The sequence below is a fragment of the Canis aureus genome, chromosome 29, assembly GCF_053574225.1.
Source record: "Canis aureus isolate CA01 chromosome 29, VMU_Caureus_v.1.0, whole genome shotgun sequence".
NCBI classification, from domain to species: domain Eukaryota; kingdom Metazoa; phylum Chordata; class Mammalia; order Carnivora; family Canidae; genus Canis; species Canis aureus.
The window spans coordinates 8,911,787-8,933,857 of NC_135639.1; the positions used below are offsets into that span (position 1 = coordinate 8,911,787).

Consider the following 22,071-nt stretch of genomic DNA (forward strand, 5'->3'; position numbering starts at 1 on the left):
GATGCCACATCAGACCTATCGAAGGAATGCCGGATGCCTCCATTATCTACCCACAGTGGCTGCAGTTTGGATGCAGGACAGCAAAGACACTGAACATAATAACAGTGACTCTTGCAGAGGGGACCACCACTGACCGAGGAGCTAGAGCTGAGACGAGGGTGGTGGTTGTGGCGGACGCTGCCTCAGGGGGACCATAGTGAGTGGTTGTGGCTGAGGTCACATAGCTACCAGAACCACAAGCCTTGCTTGTGACTGAGAGGCTGGAAGATACAGACAAGGAGGGGATGGTGAACCCAGCAGGCACTGGAAGTTTCCACAGATTGCTGTTTTTGTTTTAAACACTACTATTAAAAGTATTGCGATTGATTTCCCTTTAATAGAATCAGTGGTCTCTAGCACAAACAAGAGGCAAAGCATTGCACAATCAAGTTAGGCTTAGCCTGCCACTTTGAGTTTCTCAGCAATGGTCACTCATATTTGTTCCCAGGACTCTGTTCCAAGGTACATAGTTGAAAGATCATGAAAATACACTCACTCTCCTTGGGGTTAGATCCCAAATAAGATATACTGTAACTTCCTCCCCCATACCTCCTCCATACCCCATGGAGCTCTAGTACCTGTAGGAAATGTTTTGCCAACTAGGGTTTTAAGATAAGATGGTTTCATGTTTGCATACCATAACTCACAAGATCTTTTTATGCATGCTCAATTAGGTTCAGCCTTTTCCAAAGAACGCAACTCTTCCCCAGGTGAGTCCTAAGTGGGGCAAGGGGTCTACAGGGGAAGTTCAGAGAGAGACCAGCTCTCTATCCACTCAAGACAGGAAAAACAGACGAAGTTCTCAAAAACAACACTTAAGCTCCTCCTTAATTTGTAGGAAGGGATGGGATTTCGTACAAACATTTGCAAACCCAAGAAAAGCACGCGGGGGTGCTTCCTGACAGAGAACACATCACATTTCCAGGTAGCGAGAGATAGTTGCTGGGAAGGGGTACCCCCTGCATTTTATGCAACATGTGGGAGATTCCTCCTTAAAACCTGGTGGAGTTTCCTGAAACACTGAAAGTGATTCTGGATTGAGACCTGCCAGTGGGGCTGGTATTCAGTCAGTACCCATGGTCTTTCTTCCTGTGGCCAGTGAGCCCCCTGAGTGCCCTCATAACTATGTGGGGCCTCAACCCCTTTCTGAGCCCAGACTCCCCAACATAAAACATAAACACAGCACTAAGTCTGATCAGCACCCCATGATATGCCCAGCACTAGGGCTTCCATATGCCAAACATCACTTGCCCATCACAACAGATTACTAGAGCTGTTCATCTGATATGTTTTGAAACAGATGCCTTTTGGAACTTTTATTAATATGGTTTAAATATATATGTATATTTAAATATTTAAATATACGTATAAGGCAACGATAGTTTTTAGACTGCTATTTGTTCAATAAGTATCCGTTTTTATTGTTAATTTTGGTGGCATTCGTTATTGCAGACCAAACCTGTAGATTGAGGGTAGCGACAGTCAGTGGTCGCTGCTGAACCCTGGCCTCTCAATGTTTTCCTGTGTGAACTTCCCCAGACCCATATTCCGTTTCAATCTCCTTATCAGACTGATTTGCATCATTCAGTCTCCACACCATTTCCTGGGGAATCTAACCTCAGATTATATTGAGATTGGTGGTTTTGTTTTTTTCTAATTTTAAATAGTGTGACCTTGGGCAAATCATTGAAACTTTCCTTCAGTACACTGGCCTCTTTGTCTGCAAAACTTCAGGCAATGGGCCTCCTGAGGGAGAATGAGGAGTGCCCAGAGGGACCCCTGCCCTGGCAGCAGAGGGTCCTACTGGGTTGGTGGGGGGGGGGGGGGGGGAAGCCCTGGCTCCACCCCCAGCTCCAGGCTCTGCAGTGACCTGGAGGTTCCCTAGGGAGAGGCAGTTCTGCAGGTCCTTCCGGACAATCTTCTTATGGAGATTCACACAGGGGACCTCCTGGAAGCAGAGGCCTTGTAAATGCAAAATCTCTCTTATTTGCAAGTTCTGTGTGAGGGAGTTGTGGGAGTTGTTCTTTTTGGAGGCAGTCTATCTCCCCTATAATTTTTTTTTTTTTTTTTTTTTTTTTTTATGATAGTCATACAGAGAGAGAGAGAGAGAGAGAGAGAGAGGCAGAGACATAGGCAGAGGGAGAAGCAGGCTCCATGCACCAGGAGCCTGACGTGGGATTCGATCCTGGGTCTCCAGGATCGCGCCCTGGGCCAAAGGCAGGCGCCAAACCGCTGCGCCACCCAGGGATCCCTCTCCCCTATAATTTGATTCCAGTACAGTCCCCCCAACGTTATTTCCTGTTGCATCTTAGCTACCTTCTCCCTTTGACCTTGGCTAAGCTTCCACAGATCAGAATGGTAGAGCTGAGACCAGGACAAACTCCTGCACTGAGACTTGATGTATTTATTCTCAAAACAAAAATGCCTGGGTAGGCTCTTTCTCTTCCTTCTTCCTGGCTGTGTGTGTCATTTGAATAGATCACTGCTGGTGTGATAAAGGCTCTGAGCTGACTTAGGGGTCTCGGTCACATCATCAACATGGAGTTTTTTGCTGCTGGCAAGCACAGCACCTAGTTAAGGAACTAAAATATTTGCTTTTTTATTTGCACTTAGAGTTAATCACCTTTATTTATTTATTTTTAAAGCTGGTTTGTTTGTGTCTTTGTATGAGGTCTGTAAAACAGGCATTTTTTTATTCTCACTTCCTGGAATACTTACTATATTTCAATTAGACATTAGAGAGAAATATGTATAGCTTTTAAGAATTAGAAGAGTGCTTTTCTGAAGCATAATGTATCAAGTCATGGTAGATTAGGAGAAAAATCTATATCTCAAGTGTTTTTGTGGCAATTCACATTGGCTCACCCTCAAACTGAATTCTATCTTCTCTGACTCCACTCCGATTTGGCAAACATGCTCTGTATCACTTTACAATATTGGTGTTTTAAGTTTTATTCAAAAATCAAGAATGAAAAGACTACTTGGAGCTGTAAAAGTCTTTCTGAAGTATTGCAGAATCCGATCAACTGACCTTGTGGAAGGAATAGGCTTCTTAATCTTTGTCAATGGCACCATAATGGCACCTAGGAGCCATGAAAGTGCAATGGTTAGTGCTACTTCTCTGCACGTGAGAACCTGAACAAAAGCTTATATATTAAATATTTTGAGTCTAACTGAAAAAGATAAAGTCACATAAAAGCTGCTGTTTAGTTTTGCCATGTACCTAAAAAACTTGTATTGCTTTAATTTGCCTAAAATCAATATCCTTAAAACTACAACTGATCTTTTCAATATCTGGGAAGGAATTTGCTAAACTTCACAAAACAAAAATTTGTACAAATTCTGAAAATTTGGAGAACACTACCTATATATATTTCTTGGCATACGGAGAGCAAACATTCTTTTCTGTGTCTTTATCTTTTAAGATAGTTGAATATTTTCTCCCAATAATTGCTACATTAGGTCATCACTCAGATAAGTACATAATTCTTGGAAGAACTTGCAAAAAAATAAACTGTAAATACAAACTTCCTTAAGGGAGCAAGGAGCCAGATTTGAGAATCAATCCCAGGACCTTGAAATCATGACCTGAGCCAAAAGCAGATGCTTAACTGACTGAGCCACCCAGGCACCTCCTAGTTTATCATTATTTTTAAAAATTTGGAGAATGATTTGCACTTTAGAGGTGTCAACCCATCAGAAATTGTGGTATTCATACATTGATCGACACCAGTGTGTTGTCTACTTTGAGTTTCACAACGTTGCATGACAAAGAAAAGGCTCCTATCCCTTGGAACTTACCTCCTCTAACAGGTGGAGAGATAAAATAAGCAAGATTTTTTGTTTTTGTTTTGTTTTGCTTAAGACTGAGACAAAAGAAAAGCAAAAATATCTAGAGATAACTAGTATAAAACAAATATTGAAATCAGTAAAAAAAAAAAAAAAAAAAAAAAGGATAATGCATCATGACCAAATGCAGATTGTTCCAGATATGGAAGGTTGATCTAACATTTGAAAATCATCCAATGTAATTCGTCATGTTAATAAAGTACAGAAAATTTTAGATCATTTCAATAGACAGAAAAAACACTTGTCAAAATTCAATACCTATTTAGCATAAAAGGAACTTCAAGTTAATAGAAGCAAAACACTAAATGCTTTTTGCCTCTGACATGGGGAATAAAACAAGCATTTTTGCTCTCACTGCTGCTAGTCAACATTTTATCGGAGGTGCTAGCCTGTGCAGTAAGGTAAGAAAAAGAAATAAAAAGCATGTGGATTGGGAAGGAAAAATGGAAACTATGTTTTTAGATGACATGATCATTTAAGGGAATCTTATGAAATCTTTTTTAAAAGCTTGTAAGGCTACTAAAGAGATATAACTAAATGTGAGGTGGGATCCTGGGTTGGGCTAGAAATATCAGTGGCAGGATCAGTGACCGAAAGAAGTTCCGGAGATTATTTAATAGCATGATTACCAGTGTTACTTTCCTGATTTTGATCTTACTATGGTTATGTAAGATGTTAACATTAGGGGATGTGGGGTCAAAGGCATATGGGAATTTTCTGTACTATTTTTGCAGTTTTTTCTCTTGGCCTCAAATTATTTCAAAATAAAAATGCTTTTGTAAATGGTGGGGGGAAAAGCCTCATAAAATTAATAAGTAATCTTAAAAAGGTTATAAGAAATATGGGAAAATGTAAAAAATTCAATTGTATATCTACTTACTACTAATAATAATTGGAAAATGAAACACAATTACTGTTAAAATACCATAGAGAGCCTATACCATTCTCATGGGTAAATTTAACAAGACATATACAAGAACCACACATTAAAAACTATAAAATATTGCTGAGATTAAAGATCACCTAAATAAACAGAGAAATATACCATGTTCAACAAGTAGACAACTCAAGATTATTAAGATATCAATTCCTGCCAAAAGTGATCTATAGTTTCAATGCAAAGCATTAAAAAATAATCCTTGTGGGCTTTTTGTAAAATTGACAATTTGATCTTGAAGTGAATATGTAAAAGCAAAGGACCTAGAATCGCCAATGCATTTTGGAAAGAGAACAAAATTGGAGAAGTTACACTATCTGATTTCAAGACTTAATATAGAGCCACATAGTCACGACAGTGGACATAAATGAGATATATAGATCAATGGACTAGAGCAGGGTCCCCAAGTAGATTCACGCACATATAGCTATTGGACTTCAGACAAAGGTGCCAAGATAATTCACTGGGAAAAAGACAGTCTTTTCAAAACCTGGTGCTAAAACAACTGGACATCAAAGTGTGAAAAACAGAAATAAAAACAAAAACACCTCAGCTCTTACCTATCACATCCAAAATTAACTTGAGGTGGATCATAGATCAAAACAAGAGTAAAAGGTGGCAGGGGAAGGGGGTTCCTGGGTAGTTCAGTCGGTGAAGCATCTGCCTTTGGCTCAGATTATGATCTTAGGGTCCTTGGATAGAGCCCTGCATCAGGCTCCCTGTGTAGTGGGGTGTCTGCTTCTCCTTCTTCCTCTGACCCTCCCCCCATTTATGCTCTCTCTCTTGCTCTCTCACTCTTTCTCTCTCTTTCAAATAAATCAATAAAATCTTAAAAAAAAAAAAAGACCCAGGCAGAGTCTCTTGTGCTACTTAAATGACTATTAAATGACAATTAAGATAACTCTTCACTGAGTGTCAAAATCTGAATTCACATAAATTATGTGCCTAATGTGTGTGCAAAAACCTGTTTCATTTGTCATGTCTCTACACATATCACATTGTTTCTGTGCTGCCTTGAAAGATACCATCTGAGTGATGTCCACATGAAGGACCCATTTTAAATACCACCCATCATCTTGAGCCCCACGGACAAAGAACACAGAGCAAAGCCAGAACGAGATGATAGAGATGTTTGCTTTGAGATGAGCTGATAGCTTGTCCCACCTTCATTGTCTAATATCCCAGGTCCACTGGACCCTTGACCTTACCTTAAGCCAAAACCAATTTTCAAATGTCTCTTTGAAGGAAACTTTCACAGGTCAATGGCAGACTTTACGCTCTTCCTCCTGTTGGCAAATCTCGTGCCTGTCTGTGTTCCCCTGAGGAAGGGGCAGGTGTGTGATCAACTCTACCTTGCAAATGCCTTGGCAGCCAAGCAGAGAGGCATCCCACTTGGAAAATGCCTTCAACCTGCTTTTCTTCACTCACCTCCTCTAAAGCTCCCAGGCCCACAGCTATTTGTGGAATCTATTCCATGCCAAAAGTTAACAGAAAATCAAGGAGGTGGATAAACCTGTACATTCTTTCCTCACATTCTCAACATCCATTGTTTTGCCCATGGGAAGTTCTTAGAGCCCCTGGCTGTTAAGAGTCTCTGCCCAGCATTGCCAAAAGTGTCCCTTTTCTTGCACTTGTTACAACATGCATTATATTGTACACTGACTTTCTGTATGCCTGTCTCACCCCACTTCATGAGATCCCCCACAAGACAGGGACCCTTGTTTGTTCATCTCTGTAACCCCAACATCTAACAAAGAGTTGAGGTCATGGCACACTCGAATAAATGCGGGCATGCACATGTGAATGTATGTATGAATACATGAAAAGTGGTCTTCCTTACAGAGTTCTCCCTACACTTGAGTCGACTAAAACATCCTACTCTAATCACTTAAAAACAAGCTTCTATGCTGGCAGGTTTTGCCAGTAATGTCAATACTTGCTAAGCATGCAGAACAAATGTTTAACGGTTAGTTCATGCCGTAAGGTGCTTCTGTAGATGAAAGAAAGTGAAAAGTTTGTCCACACACCAAATGCTAGTCTCATCCCAATCCTGAAGGTGCCAAGTTCTTGCCTCTGTATTTATAGCTCCACATTGCTCTTCCACCAGACCACATGACCTCGAGTGACTCCCCTTTAGCTCTTTCTCTTTAACTCTCCACAAGTGGAAAAAGCCATGGGGTAAGCCCTCCATCTGGTGAGCTAGCTGGGATGTACCTCCCAGAGATGGCTAATCCCCTTCTTCCCACATTCTCTTTTTGGTAGCTTACTTCCTAGATGGGGCATATGGCAACCCTTATGGGGGCAGCGTTGACTCACATGCCAGTGGGGCATGAGACACAACAAGGCAAGGATGGGATCTGGACCCTGCTTAATCTTCACCATCAGGGGAGGGCAAGTAACACCATAACCCTACTATCTTGAGATGGCTCTGGGGAGAACTATCTTTTCTCCCATTTTTTTTTCTTTTTTTTGGGTGTTCAGATGTCACAAAGACTGACAGGAAGGAGCATTCCAAATACAGGAAGGTTGCCCATCCCCTGTCTCCTGCCTTGTCTAGTTGTAGTGGGACCAGCAGAATCATGTTTGGGTTTTCCTGGCGCCATCTTCATGCCAGACTAATACAGGGAGTTGTTATTTAGAGATAAGGGAAACCACAGTTAACACCCTCCCTCCATAATCTGATGGAGTATCAGAACTGCAAAGTCATTTCTGTGTTAGTCTATGGAAAATTAAGCGGATCTCCAGCCTTACTCTTCAGGGAAGCCATTAAGCCGAGTGGACTCAGCCACAAGCTCAGGAAGCTACAAGCTTCCGGCTTCATGGGAAGAGAGCAGATTTCATGAGCATGGACCTAGTAGTGCCTCTGCTGTGACAGAGGGACAACAAAATACCCACTCCACTTCGCAGCAGAGAGCCAAGGAAAAGAGGGTCATTCAAAGCTAGAAAGGAAGGAGTTGATTTAAAATAAAAACATTTGAAGGCAAATCTGTAGAGACAGAAAGGAGATTTGAAGATGAGTAGCTGCCATGGGATTAATTGTAAATGGGCACAAGGGATCTTTTTAGGGTGATGGAAGTGTTCCAAACTGAATTGTAGAGACAGTTGCACAACTCGGTAAAGTTACTACAAATCATTGAATTCTATGCCTAAAACAGGTGAATTTCATGGAAGGTAAAGTTTACTTGAAAAACTTATTTTTTAAAAAAATTAAACTGTTGGGATGCCTGCCTGGCTCAGTCAGTAGAACATGTGACTCTTGATTTCAGGGTCATGAGTTCAAGCCCTGCATTGGTGTAGAGCTTACTTAAAAAAAAAAAAAAAAAAAAAACTGTTGCATATGCCTCCTCCTTCAAAGGACGTTGTGAGGCATGTCTCTCCTGTAGGAAAAGTGCCAACTCTTCAGTGTGACCTAACAGCCTCTCCTGATCTTTGCTGCCTCTTTTTCTAGCCCTTGACTCATCATCACGTCCCCACGCTCCCTCTGTTCTTGCAAAACCAGAGTACTTTCAGTTCCCTGGACTCACCAGGCTCTCCCACTCTCTCCCCTTCTCTGTCTCTTCTGTGTGGAAATCCCTCCTGTTCACCTGATTTATCCTTCATGAGTTAGTACAGATGTCACTTTCTCTATAAAGTGGTCAAATCAAGCCCCATCCTCAAGGTGGGAAGGGGTGAGACTCCCCAGCCTTGGAGGGCTGGGCAACATGGACCTCATCCAAGCTTTCTTTCCTGGTACTCATCTTTCCTTTGGGAATGGGTTCTCATAACTGCTGTGACCCCAGTGTCCTGGCCTCAGAGGCACTATCCACTCTCCCTGTCCCTGTCCTTCCCTTCAGGACAAGCGTGAGTGTATGGCCAAGACTAGACTGGAGCAGTTGAAACCTGGGCTCAACATTCAGGGAAGTAGACACAATCCATAAGGAGCATGGAACCCCAAGATTCAGCTCACCTCTGGCTGTGACCTACCCCAGTGGCTCTCAGTTTGGTTCTTGGTTCTTGACTTTGCTGTTAGCCTCCTCCATGTAGTGGAAGCCACCTTCCCCTCACTACCAGAGCACCTGCAAGAAGGGTTAACCCTTCTAAGAGCTAAGATGCAAGAGAGTGAGACCCAGAGAGTGGCAATAATTTCCTCTCCTGTTAAAGCCCTTCGCAAGAGCCCAAGAGATTGGCCTTTCCCTTATGCCTTCGGGAAGACCCCTCCACTTCCTGCCCATAGTGGCAGGGTCTGACCTAAGTGCTTCAACCAGTCAATGGGAGCAGAAACCAGCCCTAGAGGGCATGCTCTCAGGAGCTGAGGGTTGTTTTTGCTCACTTTCTTCACCCCCTCCCTTTCCTCCCTGGCCAACAGAAGTAGATCTTGCACCTCTGGCCCAGAGTTTCTGGTTCACTGTATAAATGCTACTGCATTTTAGCTAAGTTTTGGGGTTTTTTTCATTCCACAAATATTTATTGAGTGCCTTCTATGTGTCAGGGACCATGCTGGAAGCTTGGAAAATAGCAATCATTAAGTAAAGTTCTCAGGCTCTTGGAGCTAACATCCTAATGGGAGAGGTGAGACCCTAATAATATAACTACAGGTGGGTCTGCAAAGAGCCCAGCTGAAATTCTGGTGGAGAAAACTAAAAGACTGACATAGGCAGGAATACCATCACCCTGGTGTAGATTCTCATGTTTGATTAAATCACCCCACTGGGACGTGAACTTCCCCAGATAATAATCTGTTGCCCCTCAGACAGGAAAAGAGTCAGCAGCCCTGCTTCTGACACCTCCACGTGTCCAAAACATTTCCCAGATGTCTAAATGTGACACAGGCCTCCCCTTACCCTTAGGCTCCGTATTCTGGGTGGACTCCACAAAGAGGCTCCAAAGTGGACCCCACAAAAAAGGCCACGCTGACCCTATGCCTGAGTAACTGTTAGATGGCTCTGCTTGAGCCATCACCTCCCCAATCTTTATTCCAGAAGAAGGAACCTGGAGAAGCTGGAAGCTGGATTTGAGAAACAGGGTGGGCTACAGCTGTGTGAGTCCTGGCCACAAGCCCGCTGGGCTGACCTCCCTGGCAGCAGCGTACAGGTTGTACACCATCTGATTCCTCACACGCACCAGCCAGCTGCCTTTTGCACTTACCTGTGCTTGTGAATCCCTTGGGGAACTTGTTGAACTGCAGATTGGGATCCAGCAAGCCTGGAGCAGGGCCTGAAATTCTGCGTTTCCAACATGCTCCCAGGCGATACCACTGCTGCCGGTCCATGAACCTCACTTGGAGTAGCACCCCCATGTTGCGTGGCCCCACACTGAGTCACAACTTGGTTTCTCTTGGACCAACAGCATTGGCATCACCTGGGAACTTGTTGGAAGTGCAGATTTTTAAGTCCCCACCCCAGATCTACCAAATAAGACTTTGCATTTTAAGGCAATATCCAGGAGATTTATTTGCACATAAAATTTGGAGAAGCACTGGTCTAGAAGACCTTGCCAGGGCTCTGAGATCAGAGCCTAGAACCAATGGTTTTGTAGAGGAAACTGAGTTTAAAGCACACAGCTTCTCATATAAGGACTGTATTCTATGCAAAATTTAAAAAGGGCACCATTCCCATGAAAGAGGGGGCTATCTATACAGAAAATCTGAACTCTGGAGGGGGGGTGATGGCTGATGGGTCTTCAGGGAGACATCTTGCAATGGGCTGCAAGATCCACGTGAGGGAGCCAGAGCCCAGGCAGTGAGTGCAGGGGTGGCTGTGGGGAGGAGGATCCTCCTCCAGATTTTTATGTGTGATTTGCGACCTTGCGCAGCGTGCACACGTGCACACACTTCTTGCTAGCCATATACAATTAACTGGAGAATACACTTTAAAAAAGATGAGAAATAACTGAGCACTATAGCTGAAAAACTGTGAGTAGAAAGTGATATTTCAAAAGAAGAAAACCCCAAGGTTTTAGAGGCTAAACGATATCATTATAAATGTACATGTAGTATAATCTAGGAGAGTAGTGTTTCTACCTAGGGTAGGAAATAATTTCTTTAAAAAGACATGGGAAGCATTAACCAATCAGGGAAAAATTGCTAAGTTGGAGTGCGGCTGGCATAAGAAACACCTTTAGGAAAGGAGAAGACCGAGAGAACACTAAGTAGGAGCCGGTGTTTGCCATCTATTGAACCTGTGAAGGGCTTCCATCAAGAATACATGAAGTGCCGCATACCAACAAGAAAACAAAAGCTTGTTAGAATAAATGGACAGACAACTAGAACAGACATCTTACAAAGGGTAATCTCAATGGCCAAGAGAAAAAGCGTTCAAACTCGTTTATACTCAGAAAAATGCAAATTAAAGCCACCGCGAGATACCACAACATACCCATCAGCATTGACAAGTGGGAATTACTGGTGGGGTTGTGAACTGGTAGAAACTGTGGAATAGAGCTGAGAATTCTGCAGGAAATTGAAGCTACCCATACCCTCAAACTCAGCACTTCTGCGACTGGTTTTGCACCCATCAGAAGAGCACACACCTGACCCAAGACATGTGCAAGACATGTACAAGAGTTCCCCCTAAATCCGAAGCAGCGGAAGATGGATTAATAAATCATAACATAGTCATGCTAAACAACAAGAGAAATGAGCCAAAGTCAAGCATATCAGTAAGAGTTTGAAAAACATAATGTTGAGGGAAAAAAAGCAGACGCAAGGGAATGCATACTATACGCATCTATTACTACAATGTTCCAAAGTGGGATACAACAGGAAACCTTTTGTTAAAAGACTAAAAGAAAAAAATTAAACTAATCTTTTAAAATCTACTAAATATAAGGTTTGATGGTTAATTTTATGTGCCAACTTGGCTGGGCCATGGTGCCCAGCTATATTTTGGTCCAATGAATAATTCTGGACATTTCTGTGGGGATATTTCTGGATGAGATTAACATTAGGTCAGTGGACTTTGGATGAAGTAAACGGCCCTTCATAATATGGGTGGGCCTCATCCAATCAGTTGAAGGCCTGAACAGAAGAGAGACTGACATATCCCAAGCAAGAGGAAATTCCAGCGGTAGGCCTGACCTACAACATGGCTCTTCCCCGAATATCCAGCCTGCCAGCCCACCCCACAGAGTTAGGACCTTCCAGCCTCCATAATCAGGTAAGCCAATTTCTTAAAGTCTCTTCTCTCTCTCTCTTTCTCTCTCTCTCTCTCTCTGAACAACCCTAATATAGTAGGTAAAAATAGATGAAATGTATCTAAAAGGTAAATGCTACAAGGCAGAGATATAAAAGGAACATGAAAGTAACAGAGGAGTACAACGACAAGCAGAGCAAGAGGAAATATGGAAAACAAGCCAGCCCATGAGATTGATGACTGTGAATAAAAATGACCACAAAACCAGGTAATAGCAATAAAACCTGATGTAAAAATGATTAGAGAGAAATGTCTTTTAAAAAAAATCTTGGGAATGGCAATGAGAGAGGGAGAGAAGAAAGTGAGCTCAAAGCCAGTATCAAGGTCTGTTGCCATGGTGACACCTTCCCAGGCAGAGTAGCAGGGTGCCCCCTTTCTCATCCCCTTTCCCTGATGTCTGGAGAAGCTGGATCCTAACCATGGCACCCTTTCCTGTCCATACATTCTGGGATGGGACCATAGTTCCTCCATCTAAATATCTGGAGGCCACCAGGCTGCTGGTAGACGGCCAGACCCAGAGTATCTCCTATCAGCCCACAGCCCAGAGTAACCAGTGCTGATGTTGCTGTGTATTTCCTGCTGGTCTTTTTCCTGTCTTACATATTTGTCTATATACGGCATCCAGATCATCCTCTATAGAAGTTCTGCATTCTGCCTTTTTAAAATGCTGCATTACACTACATTATTGGAAATTTGTCAAAGATATGCTTTTTGATAGGTACATAATATTCCATCATAGATCATTCACTGGCTGTTTCACAAATATTTGTTGAATGCATGTAATGTGCCAGGTGTTGTGTGGCTCGTGCGAGGTCACTCTCCATTAGCAGCTAGTGTGGAACAGATGGCCAAGTCACTGAACACAGAGCAGAAGGCATTTTCTTTACTGTTAAGAGGTGTTCCTCATGGATTCCTGGGTTTGGAGCTGTTCCAGGTAACTGAACTTGCTTGTGTGAGTGGGGGAATTGCTGTGCTGTAGATGGCTCACATGGGTATGAGCCCTGGACCACATCGTAAGCATCCCCACTGTGAAATTCCTGGTGGAGTCAAAGGCAAGTTTTAGGATCAATACTTGACGGAGACAACATGGCAGTCCTCTTCCGTGAGTTGCTGTTTCATTTTCAACTTTTTCCAAGTGTAATATGTTCATCATGGTTCTAAATTCAAGACAGAATCATGTTTGCAATGAAAAGTCTCATTTCCGCCACTTCCTCATCTGCCAGGTGCCTACCTCCAGCAACCATTTTTATTAGTTTTTTGGTGTGTATTGTTCTGGATTTTCATTATGGAAATACAAATGTATATGCTTATTGGTTCCTTTCCAACTCTAAAATGTAGTCTATGACTTATATTCTTTTGCATCTTGCTTTTTGCATAAATTTAACCATATTTCTTGGAGATATCTCCATATAAATAAAGATCTCCCCCATCCTTGATCCTTAGCACTCCAGCATAGTATTCCATTGCATGGTTGGCCATAACTCTCTAACCAATCCCTATTAATGGACATTTGAGTTTGTCATTAGGTTTATCATCCCAAATAGGCTGTGTGTTGACTAACCTTGTGCATATTTTATTTTACACACATAACTTCTGGGTCAAGGGTAAATGCATTTGTTAGCTTTGGTATGTATTGTCAAACTACTTTTTGTAGGGGTTGTGCCAGTGTACATTTCCACCAAGAACACTCTTCACCGCACCTTTGGCCAGAGACCCAGGATGATTGCTTATTGAATTAGCAAGTCGAACATCTGCTCTCCGCTCTGGGCCCTGTGCTAAACCACAGCAACACAAGAACAAGATGCTGCTGGTACTTCCTTTTGAGCAGAGTGAGAGATAGACTTACTGGACGACCAAGTCAATTTGTGATGAAGCTCTATAGCATGACACCAGGACTATGAAAACACAAAGGGGTGATTTATTCTGGAAGGAAATCTTCAGGGGGAGGCACAGGTGATCCAGGCCCTGAAAGATGAGCAAGTTGCCAAGGGATGGAGAGCTACCTGACCCATGGGGACAGCATGAACAGCAGCCGAGAAACTGGCTCCCAGGGCCATGGATAGAGTAGCTTGATGGAGCCTGAGGTACTAAGATTGCAGAGGCAAGCAAAGACCAGAGAGAGACTGAGCTTTCATCCTGAAGGGACTGAGCAGTCTCTGTGGGCTTACAGGTGGCAGCGATGTGGTCAGACCGTTTCCCCCAGCCACCTGCTCTGCCCACTGTATTCCCCTGGACTTCAGTACTTCCAGGAATATGGTGGTGGGTGTCCCATTTCATCCCAGAGTATCATGTGATGCCTAAACTCTGACCTCACAATAGCCTCCAAGTAAGCCAGTTATGATGCAAGAAAAGTTTGCGACTGACCTTTGGGTTCCCATAAACCTGTCCTGGAAAGCAACTCCAGGCCTTGACACCTCCCTTCCTAGCCGACTTCTGGAGTATGATCAGAGAATGGGAGAATGGCTGTCAGAAGATGGGAAAACAGAAAGCCCAAGAAAGGAAGGTTGCAGACGGAATGTGGAGGAAGGATGGAACGCCAGTTAGGATATATAACACGAGCGACTCCTTCTGGGAGAAAGACTCCTTGTGCTGTCAACGGAATCTGTGTTCTGCTTCACCACTGGAGTGAGTGTAGCCTGTGCTTCTGGTTCTTTCCTTCCCACCCCTCCCAGAACAAGCCAAGGGGAGGAGCCCACCCCAGTCACAGTGGTCCTAGCCTGACTAATGCAGAGTCGCCCTGAGGTTTCCCACCCCGAAACTAAGAGTAGGAAGGCCCTTTCTGGAGTCTTACTCTACCTGCCTCTCTGCCTTTCAGGATATGGACCAAATTCTACAAATCAGATCCACGCATTGCCCTCGGGAAATACTCCCCCTTGGAAAAAGAGATCCTAGTAAGTGTCCTAAAGCATTCACAGGGAAGCCCCCCTTGAAGTTGGGCAGTAGGTTGGGGGGTGGAGCCAGAGGTTCAAAGCCCACCAGCCATGTAGATACAAGTCTCCCGGTGGCCTCAAGTTGGGTGAGTCCGTTCGAGGCTCCCACACTTGCATAGCAAATACTCCCTTGCTTCAAAGTCTTAATCAGGTATAAAACTGGGAGTGCTGACAAGGGACAGGAGCTGCTATTTCTGGAGGCTTTCCCTTATGCTAGTCGCTTTCATAAGTACTGTCTTCTGGAGGTCTCGCCATCACCCTGTAAGTCGGCGCAATTCTTTCAAGTTCACGGTAGGTAAGGAGAGACAGGATTTGAACCCCAGTCTGTCTGACCCCAAAGCTCCACCTCATTTCCCCCAGCACAGGAGGTCAAACACTCAGCCACAGGGGGAGAGGGGCCATGAGGCAGTTCTTTCTGTGGATGGCCCTCTGTTCCTGTCCCGTTGAGATTTTAACAGTCCCCTTCATGTTGTCAGCGTCTGGGTGGTGTTCACACGGTAGCAGCAAGAAAACTTCTGACTTACAAGCAAGAGGAAGAATGGAAAATGCTCAAGGAGCTCCAATCACTGTCTTCCAACTACAAGCGGGTGATGGAATATAGAACACAGCATTCCCCTCCCTGTGCCACCTGTAGGCCCCTAGAGAAAATATGGACAGCAAAGGTGATCGTGCCCTCAGAGGAGTTCAGAATGCCACAACGTGAGAAGCTCACCATCATGAAGCACATAGAACGGATGCAGCTTGCTCGAGCCCTAAGAAATAAGCAGCTCTTGCCCTACATCGAGAGGTTTCGGGGCTCTTCATTTCTACCTAGAGGGGGCCTGTGCCCAGTGGCAAAAGACAAGACCGGGGAAGACGAGGACGATGAGGCTGATTTCTATGATGACGCCAAGCAAGAGGAGAGAGGCAAGGCAGAGAAAAGACAAGAGATGAACATGAAAGTAATTTTCAAGTCAGAAGAGCCAAAAAAGTGTTTCATACAACATCCAAATAATCGGAAACCATTCTTCCCCACAAAGAAAGCAGAACGGTCCATCACTGGCTTAACCAACCGGAATCTTCTCCACTTGGCTGAATTCCCTGGTGACCTAATGCTAATGAATCAGGATTTTATATCACGGGGAGTCTTCCCCACCGAGGTGACAAAGGCCAGCCTCCTGGGGGAAGAGAGCGTCCGGAAAGAGTACATGCCTAAAGCTGCCTCTCACCAATATTAAAATCTCACTTATTCCCATGGCAACCAAGCATCCTGGTTCTTATTCCTCCTGCAGCTCTGCTCTGCCCCCTGGATCTCCAGGGCTCCTCAAGATGAGACCTAACAGCGGGGGCTTCCTGGTTTCAGGCATCTCTTGGCTCTTGGCTCTCTTGGCTCTCAGCTGCCACCCTCACCCATGGCCCAGGCCTTCCCAGGATGCAGGTCCCCCCTTTACACCCACTACCACGGGGCCTGTGTCGCTCATCCCTGCCTGCTGTCAAACAAATCACCCTTAAATTTACTGGCTTAAAATAACAGTCATTAATTTAGCTTGTGATTCTGTGGCTTAGCAGTTTAGGTTGGGTTCAGTTGGGTTCCTCATGGGTCTGCAGTCACCTGCAGGTCAGTTAGATGACTCTCCTGGGAGTTGACAAACTATCAGCAAGGTCCATGGGAGTGACTGAGCCATGTGTTTCCTTCCCGCAGCAGGCTAGCCAAGGCTCGTTCGCAGGGCCACAGGATTCGAGAGAATAAGTGGATGTTTGCAAGGCCCACGGAGCCAAGACTCAGAAGTAGCACACCACCACTTTGTCACATTGTGTGGGCCAAAGCAAGATCGGAGGCCAGTCCAGATGCAGGGGTGGGCATATGGGCCTCAGCTCTGGATAGGAAGGATTGCAAAACCCTGCTGCAAAGGGCATGAATATGGGGAAGCGGGTGCGATTGGGACCCTGGCTGCAATTATTCCTGAGCTGGGACCAGTCTGTAGCCCAGATGGGTGAGAGAATGCTTCTCAAGGAGAAGGCTGCCCAGACCTAAAGGCCGAAAGTCGGTTCCAAGCTTCCCACGTCTTACTGAGGTATGCAGCCTCTACCTCGGAAGGTAGAGCCCACCGGTTCCTGGCCTTGTCTCTCTGCTGCCCTGCTCGTCAGTCTAGCCAGGTGACGTACACCTTCCCAAGAAGCCAAGTGCAGGCACAGGGCATGCACGGCTGTCATGTGCATGGTTCCTTCGGGCGTGTCTGGAGGTGATCTAGGGTCTCTGAGGGCAGCTATTGCTGTTCCCATTAAGGCCTGCCTTGGCCCCAAGGTTGCAGATCCAGCAGACAGCACCTGGGACAGCACATTTGGCATTTGAGAAGCAGAATGTGTCCATTTCTTACCTGCATCTGAAGCACAGAAAGATCCCTTAATTAACTGCACTCTGTCCTTGGCAATCTGGCCACAGTTGGAATGACACAGAACTTGTCCACGCAGCCCAAGGCTTCCCAGCGCACAGCCAGCTTTCTTTCTGGCTCCCTCCTCTAGGGTAGGAGGTGAGGGTGGGATTCTTATGTCTGCTCCCTCAAGAACCACAGCTGCTGTCCTAGCACAGGTCGGAGCCAGGGGCAGGAGACTCCTCCCTCTCTCATTTTCCAAGAGAACTCCATTGGCCACCAGGGCAAGTACCAAGTTGGTAGCCGCTGTGGCTGGAATTCCAGGGTGTTGGGAGCCATGCTAGGGAGGTGCACACACAAGCTGTGTCTTTTCATGATGTCAGCTGTATTCACTCATAAAGCAATATTCCAAACTCAATGACATTTCTCTATGCTTTGAACTCGGCTTCCTACATGTCACGTAAAATGAATACAAGTCATACATCAGGCCAAAAGCAACAAGGGTAGAGGTTAAGGCGGCCATGAGCGTGCCCTGGGCATGCAGACTTGGTCTGGTTCGGGGGAGCTCCTGGCATTCCCTGCTTATCATGTTCAAGCAGTGGGGATCTCCATGTTCAGAGATCAGTCAGGTAGAGTCTTTGGGGGCAGTCGCCCTTTCTGATGTGGTCAGAAGTAGGGGAGTCAGTATCTGGAGAGTCTGACAGTTGGCTGCAAAAGTCCTCCCTGTTAAAAGTTTCATCCTAATATGGTTTCACTCATACAAGGAATATAAGAAATAGTGAAAGGGACTATAAGGGAAAGGAGGGGAACTGAGTGGGAAAAATTAGAGAGGGAAACAAACCATAAGAGACTCCTAACTCTGGGAAACAAAGGGTTATTGCAGAAGGGGAGGTGGGCGGGGAGGGGTTGGAGTAACTGGGTGATGGGCACTGAGGAGGCCACTTGATGGGATGAGCTCTGGGGTTATACTATATGTTGGCAAATCAAACTTCAATAAAAACAAATGCAAATATTTTTAAATATTGCAAATATTATATTAAAAAAAGAAAAAATAAATAAGAAAAAAGTTTCATTTTTATTTTGTCCCCCCAGACCTCTTCTGGTTCTTGTGATTATCAGTTCCTGGTTCTTCCAGGTTCTCTCAGAGCCTTGCTGATGATCAGTTCTTGTACCACCAGCGCACTCAAGTTTCAGCAATATCTATTCTCGGCTCAATGCTCTTGGCTGCTTACCTCACCGCTTGACATGAGTGACTCCATCGTGCTCTCTACACTGAATCCTTGTTTCAGCATAAATGTCACCTCCCCAGAGACAAAGGTCACCAAGAGCTTAAGATAGCTGGGCTTTATAGACGAGATGACACAAACGGTCCTCCCTCAGTTCCCCCCACCCTTGGTGGGGAGGAAGTAGCCAAAGACAGTTACAATGATGTTGTCAGCACAGTGCCCCCCCAAAAAACAGAATATTTGATGGACTAAACCAGTTTCCTCATTCTCCTGCTGGGGAAGTCTTTGACCTTAGCCTAACTTGGACTTTTCTGAAGGGCTCTGGGAAAAACTCAAAAGCATTTGTTTTCACTCTTTACAAAAAGCAAGATATTAAACTAGGTAGGTTTATTTGACATGTTCAATCACCTGGAAGCATTGTCAAAGGAGAAGTGATGTCTGACCTTTTTAGGTTACATTAGGATCGGGACATGTTGCTAATATAAGTTTTCTAGAAATTATATGGCATTCCTAGAAATCTGTCCTGGTATAATGTCATCAGTCATAATTCTAGTTATTGACTTAAAATGTTGTGTGTCACAGAAATAATCAAATTTCCTTGTCAATTGCATTGTGATGAGCTCTCATCAGATCTTTAACCATGGCCATTTTAAGTCTTTTGTCATTTACGGACTATTCTTGTTTTATCCTGGTGCTTTTGCAAAAGTGCTCCATTTTCAAAAAGATACATGGAAGAGACTCTGATAAGTGGAGTCTTCTGATAACTTAAAGATCATACCACTGAATTGGGTGAGAATTTCCAGAACTCTAAAGGAAAACTTGAATTCATAAAACTGCTAACAAAAGAGCAACATCAACAAGAATTAATTACATGGGACTGAACGAACTCCTGAGGGTTCTTATTATGACTTTTGCTTTAAAATATCACTAGTTTGGGGGCACCTGGGTCGCTCAGTTGGTTGAGCATCTGCCCTTGGTTCAGGTCATGATCCCAGGGTCCTGGGATGGAGTCCTGCATCAGGCTCTCTGCTCAGAGGGGAGCCTGCTTCTCCCTGTTCCTCTCCCTCCAGCTTGTTCTCTCTCTCTCTCTCTCTCTCATTCTCTCTCATAAATAAATAAAATCTTTTTAAAAGATAAAATGAATAAAATATCTCTAGTTTCTTAATTTTTTATTTTCCAGATTTAAGAAGAATTTTCCCCCTTCTTTTCCAACCTATTTATGTCTTATATCAATTTGGTAAAGTTTACCTTTGTGAATGAAAATGAAACCATGGGACACCTGGGTGGCTCAATGATTGGGCATCTGCCTTCAGCTCGGGTGTGATCCCAGGGTCCTTCGAGTCCCTCATTGGGCTCCCCTGCAGGGAGTCTGCTTTTCCTCTGCCTGTCTCTGCCTCTCTCTCTATGTCTCTCATGAATAAATAAATAATTTTTTTTTAAAGAAAACTGAAACCATTACTTTTTTTTCCTAACTAATCCCTCCAGTATTTGGGAGTTCTTAGTGAGCATTCTTATTTTCATGGCAATATAGTTGTTTGTATAAGTTCAATAAGAATCTGTTCTCCTTGTAACAAGACACAATGTTTGAAACATTGGTACATTACCAAGGCTTTGACTGGAATGTCAGATCTGAGAATATGCATGAATCAGATATGACCAGACAGCTTTGAAAACTGGGGTTGACTTGAGGAAACCAGTAAAGCCCCTTGAAAAAACTGGCCTGGTACATTGCTTATAGGGTTCCTGGCAGCCTGCCAGCTGACTAAGGATGGTCACCTCCTTGCAATCCAGGAACCTCACGGTATTTTCAGGACCTCAAGAAGAGAGAGGTTAACTCAAATCTAAAGGTATCATAGACAAAATCTGATGACAAGTCCTTCGCTTGCCTTCTTAGCCTTGAGGGGCTTTACAAAAATCTAATCTGAGATTCCTCATGAAAAGTTCCAGCAAAACAGATTAAAAAGAGCTTATGTGGTTACCATTATTCTTGCTGCCTTTTGTAAATAATCAGGCCATGTTTAATGAGACTAGACTTATTTTGCAAATCTTAGTTTGATTATCTCTGAGAGAGAGAGGGGTAAAGAGGGAAAATTATATTTTAATGGAAAAGTATAACACACCCATATGTGTGTTATACTTATTTAGATATATAGATCTAAATGTTATGTTATAGATCTCTATGTTATATAGATCATCCCAGTCGTGTTCATTCACTATAGGTTTTATTATCTCTCTGCAAACTGGACTCAGTCCTGAATTCTTTTAGTTTCTTCTGATATCTGGCTACACCTCCCCAAATTAATGTTTCCAGTGATTCTCCTACCCTTCTGATTTGGAATCATTCAGAACTAAAACTGCCTTTTCCTGAAGACATGCAAGCTACAGCTCAACAACTTGGTATAAGCTTCAGAAAAATGCCACCAACAGCTCATATTTAGACAAATTTTACACCTGTGGCTGTGTGGGCCACTTAGGGAGGCCACCAGAACACCTGATGACATTTTTCCTTGCCATTCTTCTCTGAAACTGGTCATCAAACTCCCATGTGAAAGGTACCTTCCCTGTACCACAGGAGAGGAAGTACCCTTACACCAGAGATGAGGAGCTTGGGACCAACAAATCTGTACAAACCAAACTCATTAAACTCACCCTTATCTTCCCAATTACCTCTTCACCATTTACTGCTCCTCATCCAAACCCCTTTGTCTTGTCAAATATTCACAAAATTACTGTTTGTCAAAAAGGTACGAAAACTTCCTGCCCTGGTAACCTCTAGTAACTTCAGGCCTTCATTCTTTGGTGAAGGCTCCCAAGTACACGTCATAAAAACTTAGCAAAATTTGTCTGCTTTTCTCCCATTAATCTGTCTTTGTCAGTCTAATTTTTAGACCCACCCAGGTATCCTAAGGCAGTTGGAGAAATGTTCTTGCCTACAACATGCATGACTGCTACTTTCACTTCGTGTTTCATCAAAGTCTCCAAAGACTGTCAAAGCTGTCGGAAGATAGAACCTAATACCAAGAATAACCAGAGGGAAATCTGCTAAATAGAATGCTTGGAAAACATAAATCATAAGGGTTTACATAAAATGATTCTTACTGACTTATGTAACCTTAAGCTTTATTGGCTGGACTTTCAAAAATCAAAGCATGAACATGGAAGACTCCTAACTCTGGGAAACGAACTAGGGGTGGTGGAAGGGGAGGAGGGCGGGGGGTCGGGGTGACTGGGTGACGGGCACTGAGAGGGGCACTTGACAGGATGAGCACTGGGTGTTATTCTGTATGTTGGCAAATTGAACACCAATAAAAAAATTAATTTATTATTAAAAAAAACAAACCAACAACAAAAAAAAAACAAAAATCAAAGCATGGAAATTCTCCCTGCCCCTCTCCCACAAATGACGGCTGCTTATTGCTACTCCCAGCTGCTATTTTGTATTCACATTGCAAAAAACAAACCCACCCTCAGATTGAGCAATTAAACCCACCCTCAGATTGAGCAATTATCACTCATCATTGAATGATATGAAACAGATCCTGCTCATTCAAAAGACTTCATTTTCAGTGA

General features: G+C 43.8%; 2 protein-coding genes across 2 annotated transcripts in view; one reads left to right on the top strand and one right to left on the bottom strand.

The window, feature by feature from the left end:
- The window catches only part of LOC144300746 (scavenger receptor cysteine-rich domain-containing protein DMBT1-like), a 77,760-nt gene extending 67,660 nt beyond the window's left edge, over positions 1 to 10,100 (bottom strand). Inside the window, exon 1 of the mRNA XM_077877010.1 lies at positions 9,950 to 10,100. Within this exon, the coding sequence (XP_077733136.1) occupies positions 9,950 to 10,100 (151 nt within the window). The remainder of the gene's footprint in view (positions 1 to 9,949) is intronic.
- A 4,192-nt stretch (positions 10,101 to 14,292) lies between these two features.
- Positions 14,293 to 16,164, top strand: C29H10orf120 (chromosome 29 C10orf120 homolog). Its single transcript, XM_077877337.1, has 3 exons — positions 14,293 to 14,619; positions 14,810 to 14,885; positions 15,401 to 16,164. Exons 1-3 carry the CDS (start codon positions 14,435 to 14,437, stop codon positions 16,139 to 16,141), a joined length of 1,002 nt encoding a protein of 333 aa, XP_077733463.1. The 5' UTR covers positions 14,293 to 14,434; the 3' UTR covers positions 16,142 to 16,164.
- The last annotated feature ends 5,907 nt before the right edge of the window (positions 16,165 to 22,071 follow it).

Bases quoted from the DNA above. Each gene is read 5' to 3' on its own strand.
- C29H10orf120 (XM_077877337.1), top strand. From the start codon at position 14,435: ATGATCAGAGAATGGGAGAATGGCTGTCAGAAGATGGGAAAACAGAAA. The intron at 14,620-14,809 runs GTGAGTGTAGCC...TCTGCCTTTCAG, and splicing joins TGTTCTGCTTCACCACTGGA to GATATGGACCAAATTCTACA. The intron at 14,886-15,400 runs GTAAGTGTCCTA...TCATGTTGTCAG, and splicing joins CCTTGGAAAAAGAGATCCTA to CGTCTGGGTGGTGTTCACAC.